Here is a 17,881-nt window from a genome sequence, read left to right as displayed (position 1 = left end):
TACAATTTTAATTTATTCACACACTTTAAAAAGCTTCTTTCTTTTCACACTTTTATTTACAGCATTATATGTTGATATTTATATCATAATAGGCTGTTTATTAACTTATTGGGAGAAAATGGGTAGTTCTATGTCAAATCCGACATTGAGCACCTCCATGTAGCTAAAATGGCATGATCCTTGTTTCATAATGATTCTGGAAGCATTAAATCTTCGGCTATTCCTGCTCACCCCATAAAAGATAAACAGCAAATCCTCACAGCTTGAACCTCCAAATTTGACAATTTTACCAGAAAAATTACCAATCAAATTACCTGTTGAAAACAGACGCCCCCGGTACTGGGGACAATGGTGCTCTTGGTGATATTATTGATAGAAATTTTTTTTTTAACCATTTTAACTCCGAAACCCGCCGATGTTGTTGCTCCGAGTCTAAGCGGGCGCCATCTTGATTATTGCGCAATACCTGCAAGCTGCCTGCCTGCTGTCATCTTTTTCTGCAGAGAGGAAACATGCTGCTTGAGAACATACGGTGTTTTTTTGCCATTTTGTGGCCGATCCCTTGGAGATATATAGACATGCAAGGTATCAAATGAAAGGTCTGCTCAAGCTGGATCGATTGATACCCCCCCATCATGTTCCGTTCTCAATCTACAGGCCTGTAAAGCATGGGAGTGCTTTTGGTGACAGGAATGTTGATGAATAATCAATGTTTTTATCAATATTTCAATGTTTTGTAATTTGGAAATTGGTTGTATGGACAGAAAAAGTGTTTTAAAGATATCTATCAATAAAAGTCAACATTTTAACAATAAATATTGCCAAAATATGGAAATTCGCCTGGTATATTTGAAAATGTTGTATGATAACTGTTGTATTTTAGTTTATTTTCATCAGATTTACAGTTACAATTGCATTCTAGGTGTATTAGAAGATATTCAGTTGCATTAAAAGCTTCCTCAGGATGGTTTTGATGGTTTATTGCATTAAAATATAGCTTTTACCAGGCGAGGATAAAAATATCCGATTTTTTCTTTATTGCATCTCCATGTAGTCTGTAAAAATAAAATAAATATATTAATACACAATATACCTTAGCTTCTGACTTTTCAAAGGAGACCAGAATTATGCATCTAGGCCAAATGGTTGAGGAGTTATTCCTGATTCATTTTGGGTATGTAATTTTAGGTGTTTTTCCTGGAAAAAGGTACCACAAATAATTCATTATCAAATTAGTTGCGAATTCATTTTTTTTCGATCCCCTAATCAATTCATCTACAAATTGTTTCAGCTCAAATGTAACATCCATGTTTTACCCTCTTTTGAAGCCAGTATGCCAAATGCAGCTTTAAGAGCTGTGATGACACAGCCTGTGATTCATCATAGTAACCGTGAAATCTGCTTCTCCTGATTTGATGGCTGTGTTGAGGGCCCTTTTGTGGCCTCCACTTAATGACATCATCGGAGACAGTGAAAATGCGTGCAGTGCGATTTGACATGAATGTGAAAGGCTGAAAAGCATAGCATAGCAGTAATTGTGTTTTCCTTCAGCTGGGTTCGCCTTGTTGTATTTGCCGTGCGAGTCATACCGACTAATCAGCTCATGACTAAAGCACATGCTGTGTGTACACAAGCGCACATGCTCCCAGTGGTGTAAGTTGCCTAAAGTCTCTCGGGACTTGTCTCTTTTCTGCTGTGTGACTTCAAGAATAAACAATCACAACCCTGTCCTGCTGAGAAAGTCAAAGTGAGAGAGGCAGAGATTGGTTGGGAATGATGATGTCATCTTTAAGTTTAAGCCTTTCTCATCAGCTGGTTTTCATTTCAGTCAGGGAGAGTAGAGAGATGCTGAAAAAATTGTTTCCCAAAAGTGCATTGTAGCCATATATGGGCACAGTGGAAAAAGAGTCAAATGACAACAGTGATTCTCCCCGTGAAGACACTGAGGACACTCTCAGAAGAAGATGAGATGCTGGAGTCTTCTGTCTTAGCTGTAACTGTATATCTATGGTTTGGATGAGGATTCTCCTCAGTGATTGTGGTCAGCGTTATGTCAAATATTTACATTAGAAATGTGTTGAAGGATCTTGCAATGTTTTGAATGAATTAAAATGTTTTCCTCATCACGCACTCTTCATATTATAGGGAGTTTGTTCCAGCTTTTATTCTTCAGCATCTTCAATAAACCATCATTGGCACTGCTGCAAATCAAACTGAAACGACTGGTCGATTAGTGGATCTACACACACACAAATATCGTTAACCATTTAGATAATTGAGTAAATTAAGCATTTTTTTAAAGCTAAAATTGCAAATTCATGCAATCAGATTCTCAAATTTATGTCTTCTATGTTTGTTAACTGAAAACATTTGGGGTTTGGACTGTTGGTTTAACAAAAGAAGACATTTAAGACGGCACCGTAGGCTCTGGAACTTCTGATTCATTGCTTTATCTTTTGCCTCTTACTGATATTAGACCAAACAATTAAAAGTTATTTAGTTGCTTCCCTAGTTACAATAAGTCATTATTATTTACTTTCTTTTTGGTGTGAAATATAATGTTTTCAGTTAGTTACTATGTGGAAATACATTTACAATTAAGGATTTTTCTTTAAATGATGTTCCAAAAAGGAAAAGGAAAAAAGTGGAGTGTTATGTAGGTAATATCCTGCTGAAGTTGCCCTGGTTAAGAACTGACAATACTGCCCTGGACTGGATCCACAGAGATGTTGCATTATTAGCTTTAGGGTCTGATTTCTTTTCTCACACTTGACAGACAACATTTTGTAAATTGAAATCAAATTTTCCCAAAGGTATGAAAAGGTTTCGATCCTCTTCATTTTCGAGCCATGTATGGGAGTGAAAGAATACGCGGTTACAGAGGATAGCGCGGCAAGAGAACATTTGGATGCAGGGAAGCATGAGCTGTTTGGGCCCCTTTGTGTCTGTCCGGAGTGTTCAGCTTTGACGGGGCGAGTACAGTATGTGCTTGTGCGTTCAGTGTGTAATAGTTCTCTGTCAACCTTGGTTATGTAATTCATGTATCAAAGAGAAACTGACCCTCATAGTTGAACTTATAACACACACACACAGATGGAGACGGACAGACAGATGGGCACATAGACAAACATCAAAGGGAGGATCAGTTTGTATCTAGCTTCGGTTCTCTGTGTGTTTGTGTGTGTGCACGTGTGTTGCGTGTGTTTATGTGCACACATGTTGCGTGTGTGTGTGTGTGTACACGTGTGTTCTGAAATGTTGTCAAGCTGCCATTAATAACACCTACCTCTCTCTCTATCTATCTATCTATCTATCTGTACACCTTCATATCCTGTCTATAATCTTTCATACACTACACTGAGTACACACTTTTGCTATCTGAAATATCAGTAGAGATGCCAACTCTGTACAATGCCTTGATCTGTAGCGATTCAGAAAGCCACAGATTGTTTGAGTGTTTTAGATGGTGACTGTAATTCAGCCCAGCTGCTGACTACAAGTGACTAATAGCAGATTTTCAAGCATCTTGGCGCTCACATCCTAGCAAGTACAGAGTGGGGGTGTAACAGATAAGGGACTGTAAGGCAGTACAGTAGTTTGTCAGTAAGTCATGTACAGTACAGTTGTTTCTGGAACAAGCTTATGCACAATTGAAGCGCTAAAGAGCAAGATGATGCATTCTCATCAGCTCCAGGAGTGAGTTTGAAAATAATTTCTCACTTTAATAAAATTGGCTTATTGGAAAAAAAAACCCATATTCTTAATTACAGTGAATCTGCAACACCTAGATGAGGTTGTGCAGTTTGTTCTTAAAATCATAAAATAGTGTTTGGAGTACAAAGGTTCCTCGGGCTTCCCCCAAATCGCTGATATTGAAGTTCTCTTCATACTTTACTATTTAATTAAGTTCACCTTTAAGTCAGGACAGCCATTACATTTTAGTTGAGATCCCACCGCAAGACCCGTTTAGTTGTTGAATTGAATTATTGTTGAAAAACAAATCCTTTCAAAGTCGAATAAACTTTAAACCTCAATTACGTTCTTCGCTCCGCTCAACTGCATAATACATTTTGTAGGAAAAGTGGTGGCACTTAAGTTTTTATCTTTTCGTGTTTCTCAGTTTGAGTAAATAAAGACGACACATTATAGTGAGAGCATTTTAGAGGAGACTGTCTGAGATGGATTACATTTTCACAGTAACCTCCCCAACCCTCAGCCCCCCCCCCCTCCCCCTCATGCCCATGCTTCTATCACACAGGAATGCATAAACTGGTGTGCTTTTGCTCATATTGGACAGGGAGAAAATGTGAGACTTAACAAACCATAACACTATTAACATAAGTGAGTTTGGAATTATGACAGCCAGCTTTTTAAGAGTCTGGCAAAATAAAATTCTGCATTTAATCAAAGACTGTAGATTATGAAGTAAGTTATCTATATGTACAAGTTCATATTTAAGATGCGTGTATATACTGTGTGTTAAATTGTTTATACATGTGCCTGAGATTGATATGTGAGTATCCATGGTCTCATACCTAGTGTATGTTAATGGGGTCCTTTGTTACGTGTGTATATGTATGTTTTTGTGGCTTTATTTAGTCCCTGTAAAGTCAAACTGTGGTGGGCTTTACAGAGCCTTACATAACCCAGTACTAGATCTCTGGGCCAAGGGGATGTTTTTACTAGGGAGTTTCTGTGTGTGTGTGTGTGTGTGTGTGTGTGTGTGTGTGTGTGTGTGTGTGTGTGTGAATATATTCATGAGGCTCTAAAACACACGTGACAGACACTAAAGAGAAAGAAACGGCCAGATTGAAATCTGATCTTTTCCTGTATTGTGAGTTAGTTTGTGTGTCTGTGTTTGTGTGTTAATCACAGAGAATGTGAAAGGAAGCTGACCCTGATAAATATCTGGTTCTTCCATCATGTCTTTTGCATGTGCTTGAGAGGCAGTCAGTGCAAAGAGACAGAGTGCAGCTGATAGATATCGGATCTCATTCTTTCGCCTGTGTGTGTCAGTGTGTGGCAAGCTGGCATGGCCCTATGCATACATTACCACTTTAGAAACAGCTTGCCATACCAGAATTTAAAAGAGATGACATGAGCACAAGCGAGACCACACACACAATAAAGAGTTTCAACTGAGCGTCATTTTGCTGCAGTGTCTTGTTTACTGAATTTGGACATAGCTAGTTACAGCCTTGTTGTAACACACTAACACACTTACAAGTCATCTTCGGGGTTGGTACATGAAGTCATCCTTCATGTAGATTGTCCAATCAGAAATTTCCACTGTTATTACTATTTTTATTGATGTAGCTATGTGCAGCATGCTCCCATTTTATTTTGTTTTTATTAAAAAATATGTTTGAATGTGTTCGGACACCACATCTTTCAAACTATGATCTTATAATGTGATAGTAATATCTTTTATGTAAAACTCGACAGGTGAGTTCGTGGGTGACGTGGCTGATCCTGACAGCAGGGTCCATGGAGGAGAAGAGAGAAGTTTTCTCCTATCTGGTCCATGTCGCTAAATGCTGTTGGAACATGGGAAACTACAATGGTGTCATGGAGTTCCTGGCTGGACTCAGGTTTTAAGGCACACGCCGACACTAACTCAAATATGCTCACATGTTGTACACAAAAAAACTGCACACAGACAAAATGTCACACTTTACCAACTGACATTTGACATCTTCTTTGACCCCCCCCCCCCCCCCCCCCCCCCAAGGTCCCGCAAGGTGCTGAAGATGTGGCAGTTCATGGATCAGTCGGACATCGAGACCATGAGGAGCCTAAAGGATGCCATGGCTCAGCACGAGTCTTCTTCTGAGTACAAGAAGGTTGTGACCAGAGCTCTCAATATCCCAGGATGCAAGGTAGGTTGCTGTTTTATTCAGGGAATGTTTTTGGCATGTAATGGCTATGTGGGTCAGTCAGTATGTGTTTCATGGCTATAATAGCAGTGAACAGTGGAATAAAATAAATAATTCAGTACAGTAAAAGCCATAATGGGATGCATTTTTCTTTTTACCATAGGTGGTGCCATTCTGTGGGGTTTTTCTGAAGGAGCTGAGTGACGCGTTGGATGGGACAGCAAGCATCATCAGCCTCAAACATCAATCTCCAGATACTACAGAGGACTCAATAGAGGTACAGAACATGCACACCTCTCATAGAACTGACCCGAGCAGCAAGAATCCGACACCATTTTAGTAAAATTCATCCTGCTTTGTTTCTGTTTGTCCTCCTCGGTCTAGTTTGTGTCTGACTACAGCGGCCAGCACAACTTCATGCCACGGTCTGGTCCAGATGGTCTACACGTCCCAGAGAAAGAAGCAACTGTCAGCAACATCCTCCAAATTATCAGGTATACTACATCCTTGAAAACACATTCTCAAAGAAAGATTATGGAATGACAAACTTTATGATGTTCTGTACTTCCCAATTTTGCTGTGATCTCAAACCTTCAAATTTTCTTTCACTTGGCTGCCTCTGACTCTCCTCTTTCTACCCATCAGATCTTGTAATCGTAGTTTGGAGGCAGACGATCCTGACGAGGCGTCTACCAGTCCCTCTTCTGCTGGCCCATACCTTGCGTCCAGAAACAACTCCTTCAGGGACCGCTGCCGCAATCAGTCAGTCACCCTTTCTTTCACCCTTTTTTCACGTGACACATAAGCTTTTTATTTTTTTTCTTTACAATTTGATTCCCTCAAAGTCTTTCAGTGTGCAGCATCAGGTACCCAAAAGCAACTCTGGATCTCATAAAAATGTGTGTCTTGTTGAAGGATACCTTAGAAGGGTGGTTTCTGTCAGAGGGTCTTGACCCCATCCAGCTGAAGGATTATCTTGTTACCTCAGCGTGGGGGATGTTGTGCAAGTTGTGACAGTTGAGACATACAGTACAGTTTCAAATGGCACACAGCCTGGGATGTCGGTCCATCACTGGAACATCATGTATCAGTTGATTGCATACAGCAGTTGTTTTCACTTTTTGTTTACTGTGTGTTTTTGGTGTGTGGTGTGTAGAGCAAGTATTTCATCCTTAATTATTCTTTGTGATCTTTTAATGACACCGAATTTTTAATGTTTAGTAATGCTATAAGTAGTCTTATTATGAATGTCAATATTTATTACTTGACCATCCACTTAAGTGGAATGTCAATGCACCCTTAACCTATTAGACATTTCTTTTGGTGAGACACTCCTTTAAGACGGACTGGAGATATTCTATTGTTTAGCAATGTGACCCTTCCTGCCAAGGGTCGGTTTCCAAAATTGAGTCTTTTTATTCTATTATTACTCTTGTTCGTTCACAGACAGTGAATCATCGACAAAGTAGAAGAAAATGATCTGTTGTATATAGATTTATATCGGAACTATGAATACTGCCGTGCTGTGAATGATTGACACGGCTGGTCTCTCGCACATTTCAATTCAAATTAGCTTTATTGGCATGAATGTGTAGTAACAATTTTGCCAAAGCATCATACATACTACATAAGAAAAAATTAAAAATTTTAATAAAATAAATAAATAAAACAGTAAGTGTGTGTGTGTGTGTGTGTGTGTGTGTGTGTTAAAATATATATATATATATATATTAAAAATTTAAATAAAATAAATAAATAAAATGGTAAGCGTGTGTGTGTATGTTAAAAAATAAAATATTAAAAATAAAATAAATAAATGAAACAGTAACGTGTGTGTGTGTGTGTGTATTAATAAACAAAAAATAAGTAATTGATAAAAAAATTAATAATAAAAAAAAAAGAACTCAGTATCAAATGTAAAAACAAAACAATTACTAAAATATCAAATAATCAAAATAATAACAATTCCTGTGCTTCATCAGTAGTCGTAGACACAGAGTTAGCAGTTTGGTAGCACTGGAAGTTGGATTTTTTAGTGGTGGTTTAGTGGCCAAAATATGCCTATTAAGGAATATGTCATAGTATTAATTAAACAGCAAGATACATATGCATACAAATACGTAGGTATTTAACAATTACAGCACAATTTCTGGGGCCAGATGAACTGGATGCTTACCAAGCTTCTATTGGTACATTGTTCTGTATCACTATAGTAATGTTTCATAGTGTGATTGCATAAACACTGGTACATGGTAAAGACTTTGTGAAGGAACACATTTGCAGATTGTTATTGAGATGAGGTGATGTTCACATAAACCAATGTGTCACAGAGAAAACAGATAACAGGTTAGTTTCCTGTCAGGACAGGAAGGAACAGAGCTCTGGTACATTTCAACACACCATTAGGTGGCAGGTAGCTAATGGCACAAGATGGAATTAGGTTGTGAAAAGGTTGCTAGAAAACAAATTTTGCGTTCAACCTTGGCCTGTGGTGTTTGTATTAAGGAAACCTGGATTATCTTCTCTCTGTTTTTTAGACATTTTTCTATGAATCTGACTTATTGTTTCATGTTAGAGCTCAGGATAACAACTCTTTTTCTTTTTGGCTAGGGTAATGGTGTTCATTTGTCTCTACTGGGATGCAGATAAATAGTATCATTCTTACTCAAAGTGGCTAAGGAATTCCTTTCCTGTGTTCCTGATCTTTCCCACTGGCCTCCTCTTTTTGCTATTTTTCTTATCCCTACTGAGAAAACGCTCTGTCTTCTCTTTAGTCATCTCACACTGCCTCTCCTCCTTCTTTGTCCCCTTCTCCCATTCTAGTTCACATTCATTTAGGACACCACCAGAATCAAACCGTGTCTTGTAAGTAGTTATAACAGTGTCAAGAGTTTGAACATTACCGGCTAACGTCAACATGGTTTAAATAGCAGTTTGAGTAGAAGTTTGTTTAGTAGTGGTTCCTCCACTACTAATTGCAATTGCAATTACAAACGCATGATGTTTTTTTGCTTTTTCAACCGATGCACTACAGTACAAAGAGCATTTGTGTGCTATCCTACTGTAGATGTAGGTCACTTCTTACATTTGACTGGACCTCAATGCATTTTTTAAATAATAACGGATGTATTTGCGGATTCCAGTGGAAATCAGTTCACTAAAACTTTGTATTCCGGTACTAAATTTAGTTTTTTTTCACCCAATGTTCCATCCATCTACAGATTCATGCTAGGCGACTTGTCAGATTCAGATGGCGACTTGTCGACTGAGCCGGTGGTGAAAGAGGTGGAGTTTCAGGGGACTGAGGAGACACACAGAGCTTTCAGCCATGGCACTGAGCTCATTCCCTGGTAAGAAACATACACACACTCACAGACACACGCACACACAAAGAGATAGCTCAACGGACACTCCACAATTTTTATATTTTCTTTTTTTAGGTACGTGTTGTCGCTACAACCAGATGTTCACCAGTTTCTGCTTCAGGGGGCCACAGTCATTCACTACGACCAGGACAACCACCAGACAGCTCGCTGTCTGCTGCGACTACAACCTGACAACACAACACTCACCTGGGGTATATTACGAGTGTCATTCAAAACATTTCTATATAATTTAAAAGACATGGGTATATCCTCTCCTGGGAACCACTTGTCATTAATTGTGTTTCGTGTAAAGAAATGTTTTTCAGATATGTCCAAAAATATGTTGTGTTTTTTTGTTAATTTAAACAAATCTGCGTTTAAATCTATTCGGTTTCACCTTTTTGTCTTGGGTTTGTGTTATTAAGACTATTTAGCATTGTTCTTTCTAAAGGCTTTTTTATAAGAAGTGTGGGATTTTGTGTGAAGTGAATGTCTTCAGATGAGCTTAAAAGAATTGCTGAAAAGATTTACGTTGTCATCAGTACACTTGATGAGTATGTTTATATCTCGATGAGACAAGCCCTATTCCCTCTCTCATTATTACTCTTTAAACAAATGGAAAACAGGCACCCATGATGTAAAAGAGTCATATTTCCTGTGGCATTATTATATTTCAAACAAATTCTAAATGTGTTTATCCACAGTGGGTAAGCACCATGTCGTTTGTAACACAGTTTATAACTGGCTGTATTTTTGCAGAAGATGCTCAATTTCCTGTGCCTTTACTACATGTCAAACATATTTTAAATGTGTTGATTTATTGCAGCTAAGCCTCATAGTGGAGGCGCTTCCCCCACAGAGCCACCACTGGGATTAGGACAGGCTGTAGTGGCAGGACTAGCAGAGGGCCTTTTGGACCTGGGAGTGGTGAAGGTTTGTTTAAAAAAATAAAAAATAATAGCACTTTTGATCTGGTATTACACTGTAAAACACTTTAAATTTAGTCTTTCAATCTGGTATAGAAATTTTTTTATTAGCCTTTGCTTTAAGTTTATATTGATGCCAAAAATGAGCTGCATTCACACTCATATAGACTCATGAACCTCAAACCTAATGGACTTAAGTTTGCACTCATAATATTCATAATATTGTGTTTATTTGAATGTCCAGGCAGTGTTCCTGGGTCATCAGGGAGTGGACGTTCATGCCGTGTGTTTGCAAAACAAGCTGAGCCAGATGACGGTAGAGGAGAATGGTCTCAGTCTTCTCTACGGTCTCAGTACCACTGACAACAGGTTAGTGCCATGTTACCACCAGCACCCTGCTTTGGAATCAACTTTTTGAACCTTAGTGCATTGCTACACTGGTACATTGGTGTAACACCTTGCTGTATACTAAATATAGTGTATTTTAACACATTTCCTAACTTCTTCCATTAGACTCCTGCACTTTGTGGCTCCCAACCACACGGCACAGATGCTCCATAAAGGCCTGTCAGAGTTGGTGAATGCAACCAGAAAATTAAAGAAATTTCCTGACCAAAGGTTGCAGTGGCTGAGGAGGCAGTATGTCAGTTTGTATCAGGTAAACGCTGAACTGGAGAATGTACCCTTGATAATACTTTTCTTGGACACAGGCCTTTTTTTCCATTAATGTCTGAATTAAAAATGGATGGATTTCAGGTTGTATTATAGGTGTATTTTCAGCACTATAAATTCTCTATAGCATTTCTTTGCCTTGGCCCCCACAGTAGGCGTTTTTCAGCCTTATAATTTTTTCAAAATGGACCTTGGATATTTTTGCTGCATTACTCTTTAAATCTGAATGCCCAAACATTCACATGTCTCTAAAACATTTTAAATTCAAAGTAGTGTTCTTCATCTTGCCAATTTGTGCCTATTAATTTAGTTTGGGAATAGAATGTCAAATTTGTAAAGTGTAAAATGTAGACCATGTGAATTGAAATAATGTCACTAATATGTCATTTTAAATAGGGCTGAACAATTTTGGAAAATAATCTAATTGCGATTTTTTTTTTACCAATTGATTGCGATTTAATATGCGATTCATTTGTAAGCTCTTTACCTCCTGTATTATTCAAAACAAGCAGTAAATCAGTGTATAGTACGACCAACACAATATTAAATAGTTTAAACATACAGTACACTGTTCTTTCTTGTAGGCCAGGCCTGTGTTATGATGAAATTAGGTGATGCATGAATTGCATTAAATATTATTATGAGCAATGGTGGAGAAGAAATATCTAATTAAAACAACATGAGAAAGATAATTTGAGAGTCAAGTCATGACATTAGATACTATGATGACATAGATGACAAGAAAAAGTGAGTTCACCACAGAGTATTATACAATAAGCGCTCAATACAAAACCCACAGTTCAACCACCAATTAATGCTTCCTTATCTCAGTTCAAATCTCCTAGGAGTCCATCTGTTTATATCCCAGTAAGCAAACAAAAATACTCCATTTGAGGTTCAAAAGTTGGCCAACAAGAATAAAACCAAGTGATGCCTCTCGTGTTTAACAGACAAGCTTAGTAATTCTCCGACAACACCGGAGTTCCCCCGCAGCCTCTGATGCTGGTAAGCAGCGCGCTGGCTGTAACCAGGCTGTAACTCGGGACAGACTGGGCCTCTTTCGGACTTGTGAGTTTGGTTTGAAACGCTGTTTCACAGATATTTCCTGAGCTGACTGGTGGCTGTGTGTGTGACGCACACAAACAAGTTTCATTTTCTAAAGTTATAAAAATGTATGCAGCACTAATATGAGGACCTTAACCTTGCCTGTCATCATGATCAGAACCTGTGTGTGTTTGTCTCTGTTAGGAGGATGGCCGGTATGAAGGCCCTACACTAGCCCATGCCATTGAGCTGTTTGGGGGCCGAAGGTGGAACATGGGCACAGGTGGCGTGGAGAAACCTGCCGCCCAGAAAAACAGCCCTCTGAGCATCAATGATAAGACCAAGAAGAAAAAGAAGGTCCTTGTCAGGGTCAGTACATAGAAAAAGTTCATGATGCCTTTCACACTACACTTAGCTGAGACTCGTATCAACAGTGAGTGAGCAGGTAAATCTTCAGTGTGAGTGGACCTTCTGGGACACTTGTCACATTTTAGTGCTTATACCACTGGTTTTACATGTTAAGAGCCCTTACAGAACTCCATGTTTTTTTTATGCTGTTTTCTCTACTAATACAACTTTCAGGATAGAGAGAGTTAGAAATTCAGTACACTACACATATCGAATGCCTCTGGTCCATTTGACGGTTCAATCCTGCTCTACCGTATACTCCTTGTTATGCCTACAAACTGATGCCATTGTAGTTTCTAATACTGAATAGTAGAAAAACAAATTTGTAACATAGCATGTGTTACAGGGAGACAGTGGAGATGCCACGGATGATGAGATGGTGTCCAGGAAAACACGGAGCTGTAAAGACGGACTGTATCGAAACGGACCAGAGTCTGACAGCATCGACCAAGAAGATCCAGGTGACATTGAGAATCCAGAATCTATAGATTTATGCCAAGTGAGGATGCGGCTATCACACTCATGAATATTGTAGAAGTTAGTTGGCCAGATCAGTTTTCTTGACAAAGATATTATATTTTAATTACCCAAAAGACTACACAAAACCTAATTTAAAGAATAAAACAATCTTCACAGGTCATTAGGAACTTAACAAAAAAATTCACATGGCACTGTCTTGTGTGTGTGGTTTTTATTTACGTTTACTCATCTTTGCCTCCATAGAGGACAGCTTCCCTGGACCATTCTCCCTCTCATCCAGTAAAAACCCTGGATTGCTTGCCTCTTCTTCCTCCTCCTCCTCCTCTTCCTCCAGCATGGTGGGGTCCAACCAGTCCCGTCCACAGTCCTCTCCAATCCTCTCAGGAACTACCAAGCCGCAGCCAGGGTATGTACTATATTGTAGTAAAACTGGAGGTGTGATAAATTTTACTTCCTTTTTTTTATTCAGATTGAGATATTTTGTCTTTTATTTGTGGGCTGTAGGGCTTGGAGCAGCAGGTCGTGGCACGGTCGAGGTAAAGGCTGTTTCAAAGGCTTCCAGAATCTCATGATTTCTGACAGCACGATGAGCTTCATTGAGTTTGTTGAGCTCTTCAAGTCATTCAGGTAGATACCAAATGTTATTCTACTAGGTCCTGTTTTTTGGCACACTGTAGTAACAGCAAAGTAAGAAACTGTCCCTAAAACAAAGATTCACATACCAGACAGGCATAATTCAAAGTTGTAAACTTTTGATAAATATGTTTCTGTTTTATCTTGCCAAACTAAAACATGGATCAAACACATTTATCTGGTAATATGTAATCATCCGACATTCAGTGATTGCCTGAAACAGTGCTATATGTACGTTGTATATGTTCTCTTCAGCATTTTTGCCAACCCACTACCTCTTGTTATTTACGTAATTGTTTTTTTATCAGTAGCAGCTGTTGACAGTATGATAAAACAAATTCAACAAATGCTCTTCGCAGTTATCATGCCTTTCAACCCAAAGATTCTTGTGTGTATAATATTTAGCTTCTATAATATTTTCCCCCTCCCAAATAAAAGGGAACAATGCTTTGCTTGATAAACAATGGATTATTCTCATACCAGTCCTCATACATTTCTTAGATTGTAGTGTACCCTTTCATCTGCTGCTCCGCAGTTTCCTTTTAAATTCCATACTCAGCTAAGCAGTGCTTAAGCAGATTAGCCCCACAAAAATCCTGCTTATTGTTCAGAGATGGTACCTGACGTGTTTTCTATTTAGCCATCTTGTCGGTCCATTGGCTAACAGGTTTTCATTAACAAGAACATTGAGAAGAACTGATACAAGGCACAGCAAAACTAAATATAAACATATGATGCCTGCCTTGACAGCAAAACAAAATATTACAACATAAACATGATATTTGTTATTCTATATTTGTCTATAAATATGACTTTTCATTTGGCCTTTAAAAGAAATGTAAATGCAATTGAATCTGTTTCAAAAATTGATCCAAAGTTCAAGCGCTTTGAAGCCAAAACAAGATCATCTTTATTTCATTTTCAGCAGAGCTAAAATAAAATAAATTCTGTGTTGTTTCTTCCACAGTATCCGAAGCAGGAAGGACCTGAAGGAGCTGTTTGACACCTTTGCCGTCCCCTGCAGTCGATCAAGTCCAGAGTCTGCACCTCTCTACACCAACCTCAGGATAGATGACAAAGACACGGGGCTACAGCCAGACCTCGGTAAAAATAACAGTTACATTAATTCATGTATTGTTGGCAATCAAAAGCAACAAGCACCATATAATTTTTCTTTCTTTCTTCCTCCACTTCGCCTTGCCTCCTCCTCCCCCTCCCCAGACTTATTAACCCGCAATGGTTCTGATCTTGGCCTGTTTATCCGGACGAGGCAGCAGATGTCTGACAACCAGAAGCAGATCTCAGACGCTATTGCAGCAGCCAGCATTGTGACCAACGGGACAGGAGTTGAGAACGCATCACTAGGCGTCTTGGGATTGGCTATCCCTCAGCTGAACGACTTCCTGGTGAACTGTCAGAGAGAGCACCTGACCTACGATGAGATTCTCAGCATTATACAGGTAGGATCCTGGAGGGAGGGATGAAGGAAATAATGAAGTAATGCAGGGATAGCACTTGAACTGGATGGAGAGGGGTTGGAGATGAAAGGAGAAGGATGAGAAAATGCCTGATTTAGGTTAGTGAATTCACCAGATACATGTATGGAAAAAGGAAGAAAAAGGGACTGTTGATCAATAATTAATAGTTTCTTGCTTTTCTCTTGCAGAGATTTGAGCCTTCATCAAGCATGAGACAAATGGGTTGGATGTCATTTGAAGGCTTTGCAAGGTATAGGAAAACTTTTAATATTTCAAAAGACATTGCATACTTAAGTCAGCACTGAAACAAGTATATGCTGGATTAATAACACTACATTACATACTTTAAAAAAAAGATTTTCCCTTTGCAAGGCACAATTGTGTAGTACACCATTTTAAAGAACATCTCAGTACTTGCTTGCTAATTGTAATCAGTCCAGTACAGTGGTTCTTGACCTGGGGGCGAAAATTTTATAGTCTAGGCTATAGTTGTGAATGGAATCACTTTGGGTGGACGCTGTAAATATTTTGCACTGTTTAATCCAGTAGGTGGCGGTAATGCCAACCACTAACGCCAAAGAAGAACAAGGCCCGATTAGACAGAAAGTTCGAAAACAGGAGGCGCACAGCAATGTCTTTTTTTGGTTGAATTTGGAAAAGGGCAAAGCGCTGCGTTTTTATCACATTATTAGGCAACCACTGTCCTGTCAGTCTAATCAAAGATTATATTGCCAGCGATCTGTAATTTTTGATTTGTTGCTAAGTAATAACTGTCATATTAGCAGAAATTGATCACAACTCACTCTCACTCTTTTGTTGTTAAAAACATCTGCTTTTAAAAAAATGCGAAAACCGCGAAATATTTTCAACCTCAAAAAGGGGTCGGACTGCCAGAAAGGTTAAGAAGCCCTTGTCCAGTAGCATTATGTTTTGTTGTCTAACCAAGCCTGTCTCCATACCAGGTTCCTGATGGATAAGGAGAACTTTGCCTCTCGTATTGAGGAATCCCAGATAAACCCTGAGGAGCTGCAGTACCCTCTGTCTTACTACTACATTGAGTCTTCTCATAACACCTATCTAACCGGACACCAGCTCAAAGGAGAGTCCTCTGTTGAGCTTTACAGTCAGGTAAGTGAGTCGTCCGCCTCATGTTTGAAACAGTATTTTAAAGGATGCAGTGGCTGCTACATATTCCTTCGTGGCATCATAATGGAAAGGATCGCCCGGTGACACCCTTTGTTTTTAACAGGAATCTGAAGTCTCCCTCAAGATATTGAGTTGTTGCAGGAAGGCGACGGTGGAAACGTGAGTTAGAGTTGGAGATCTGTATCTACACAAACAAACTCCTCCCTCTTCTCCCAGTTTTCTGCAACAACCTGAGTTTCCTGCAACAACTCGAATTGTCAGAATTGTCACCGGGAGTCGCTCGTAGAGATCCTTTCCATGATGTTGTGTGACACTTATACTTATGTCACACTGGTATAACAGTCTGAGCCAGTCAGTGGCAAAAAGACTTCATTTTAACGGTCACAATTACTCATAGGAGAATACATTGCAGCCTATTCACCATCTTCCAAAAGTTTTTGTACATACTGGTCATTTTGACAACAAAATATGTTAAAATTGGACCCAGGTTTAAAGATACCAAAATTATCCTTTAAGGGGTTTTTGGACCCGTAACTCCTATTTTGTATGTATGTGTCTGATCATTGAATGTAATTCTACATCAGGTGCTGCTGCAAGGCTGTAGGAGCGTCGAGTTGGACTGTTGGGATGGAGATGATGGCATGCCAGTTATTTATCATGGACACACACTCACCACTAAGATACCCTTTAAGGTTAGAAATGCATAGGAATAATCAAATTTAGAGATCTCAATGACTTTGTGTAAAAGAATCAATCACTGGCTCTCCCTGCTTTCTGCTCTCACTTGGCAGAAGTTTCTACCACAGAGCCATATTGCCAAACACAGTTGTACTGCTGTGTGATGTATTTATTTTGACAAAAGTAGTCCAGGCAGAAATTCTGTTGGTTCTGTAAACCAAACAAAAAAGGATTTTTTGAACGCCCATCAACTGACCTCAGTTCACCAGCTGGTTACTCTTTACTCTCATATCAATACTACTTATTTTATGTAATTGTAGTTGGACTGTCAGCCCTCAAACACTTGTATTTTATTTGATGTTGTATGCAGGGCTTTTTTAATAAATCTAATCAGTATTGGTTTCCATAGAGTTTTATTGACTTTTATTTGACTTTGGGGTGCTGTTTGTAAGAATGTAATCTCTCCCATGATCCTCCAGGATGTGGTGGAAGCAATTAACAGGTCTGCATTTGTCAATTCGGACATGCCCGTCATCCTGTCTATAGAGAACCACTGCTCCCTCCCTCAGCAACGCAAGATGGCTGAAATTTTCAAGGTATGACAGCAGCTCTGTCTGAAAGACCACATTTAGACTGCACAAATACAAGATATGACTTTACTTTAGTATTTTTAGTCTTGTATGATTTCCACGTCTGGATAATTTGTACTCTAACTTTCTGGTTAGCGATTAGTAATGGAGGCAGAGAGTCTGTTGTCTGCTGTCGTTTATGTGTGAAAAGATGTAACTGATCAGATACAATTTGAAACTGATTACATATCCCATAGTACTACCTTTTTAAGCATTGTAAGGTGGCCTCTAAATCTGCACAAATAGAGTTGTATAGGTAAACCGACTCCATCTATGTTTAAATCCAAGAGCAAGAATGAACACTAATACTTTATAGGTAGTTTGTAAAAGCGCACATTCCTTTCATTCAACAATATATTAAGCAATACTAAGCTGTATATTTAGGTAATTGTATGCACCTACACCTCGAAATTGTCTAGTTTCTCGTCCAACCACACTCTTCCAGGTGGGAATATTTTCCTCAGTGGCGCTTGTAGCAGCACTTTTTGAGTTGTACTCAACTCATTCGTCATTCTTTGGCCAGATCTTCTCAGCTCCTGTAGACAT

At 39.0% G+C, this 17,881-nt stretch overlaps 1 protein-coding gene across 2 annotated transcripts in view; it reads left to right on the top strand.

Annotated features, from left to right (window-relative positions):
• Window positions 1-17,881, top strand: part of plce1 (phospholipase C, epsilon 1) — a 92,083-nt gene that overhangs the window by 57,081 nt on the left and 17,121 nt on the right. For both annotated transcript variants that reach the window (XM_038735511.1, XM_038735510.1), the window contains exons 11-30: window positions 5,446-5,591; window positions 5,732-5,879; window positions 6,040-6,153; window positions 6,261-6,370; window positions 6,522-6,638; window positions 9,098-9,226; window positions 9,317-9,453; window positions 10,068-10,174; window positions 10,412-10,536; window positions 10,681-10,825; window positions 12,088-12,252; window positions 12,638-12,752; window positions 13,015-13,177; window positions 13,276-13,398; window positions 14,372-14,508; window positions 14,626-14,864; window positions 15,071-15,132; window positions 15,845-16,010; window positions 16,613-16,720; window positions 17,186-17,302. In XM_038735511.1, the coding sequence (XP_038591439.1) occupies window positions 5,446-5,591; window positions 5,732-5,879; window positions 6,040-6,153; window positions 6,261-6,370; window positions 6,522-6,638; window positions 9,098-9,226; window positions 9,317-9,453; window positions 10,068-10,174; window positions 10,412-10,536; window positions 10,681-10,825; window positions 12,088-12,252; window positions 12,638-12,752; window positions 13,015-13,177; window positions 13,276-13,398; window positions 14,372-14,508; window positions 14,626-14,864; window positions 15,071-15,132; window positions 15,845-16,010; window positions 16,613-16,720; window positions 17,186-17,302 (2,673 nt within the window). The remainder of the gene's footprint in view (window positions 1-5,445; window positions 5,592-5,731; window positions 5,880-6,039; window positions 6,154-6,260; window positions 6,371-6,521; window positions 6,639-9,097; window positions 9,227-9,316; window positions 9,454-10,067; window positions 10,175-10,411; window positions 10,537-10,680; window positions 10,826-12,087; window positions 12,253-12,637; window positions 12,753-13,014; window positions 13,178-13,275; window positions 13,399-14,371; window positions 14,509-14,625; window positions 14,865-15,070; window positions 15,133-15,844; window positions 16,011-16,612; window positions 16,721-17,185; window positions 17,303-17,881) is intronic.

The sequence above is a fragment of the Micropterus salmoides genome, unplaced genomic scaffold (assembly GCF_014851395.1).
Source record: "Micropterus salmoides isolate LMB-PRFRI ecotype aquatic unplaced genomic scaffold, ASM1485139v1 Ms_hic_scaffold_21, whole genome shotgun sequence".
Lineage (NCBI taxonomy): Eukaryota > Metazoa > Chordata > Actinopteri > Centrarchiformes > Centrarchidae > Micropterus > Micropterus salmoides.
This window is presented reverse-complemented; position numbering and strand designations above follow the sequence as displayed.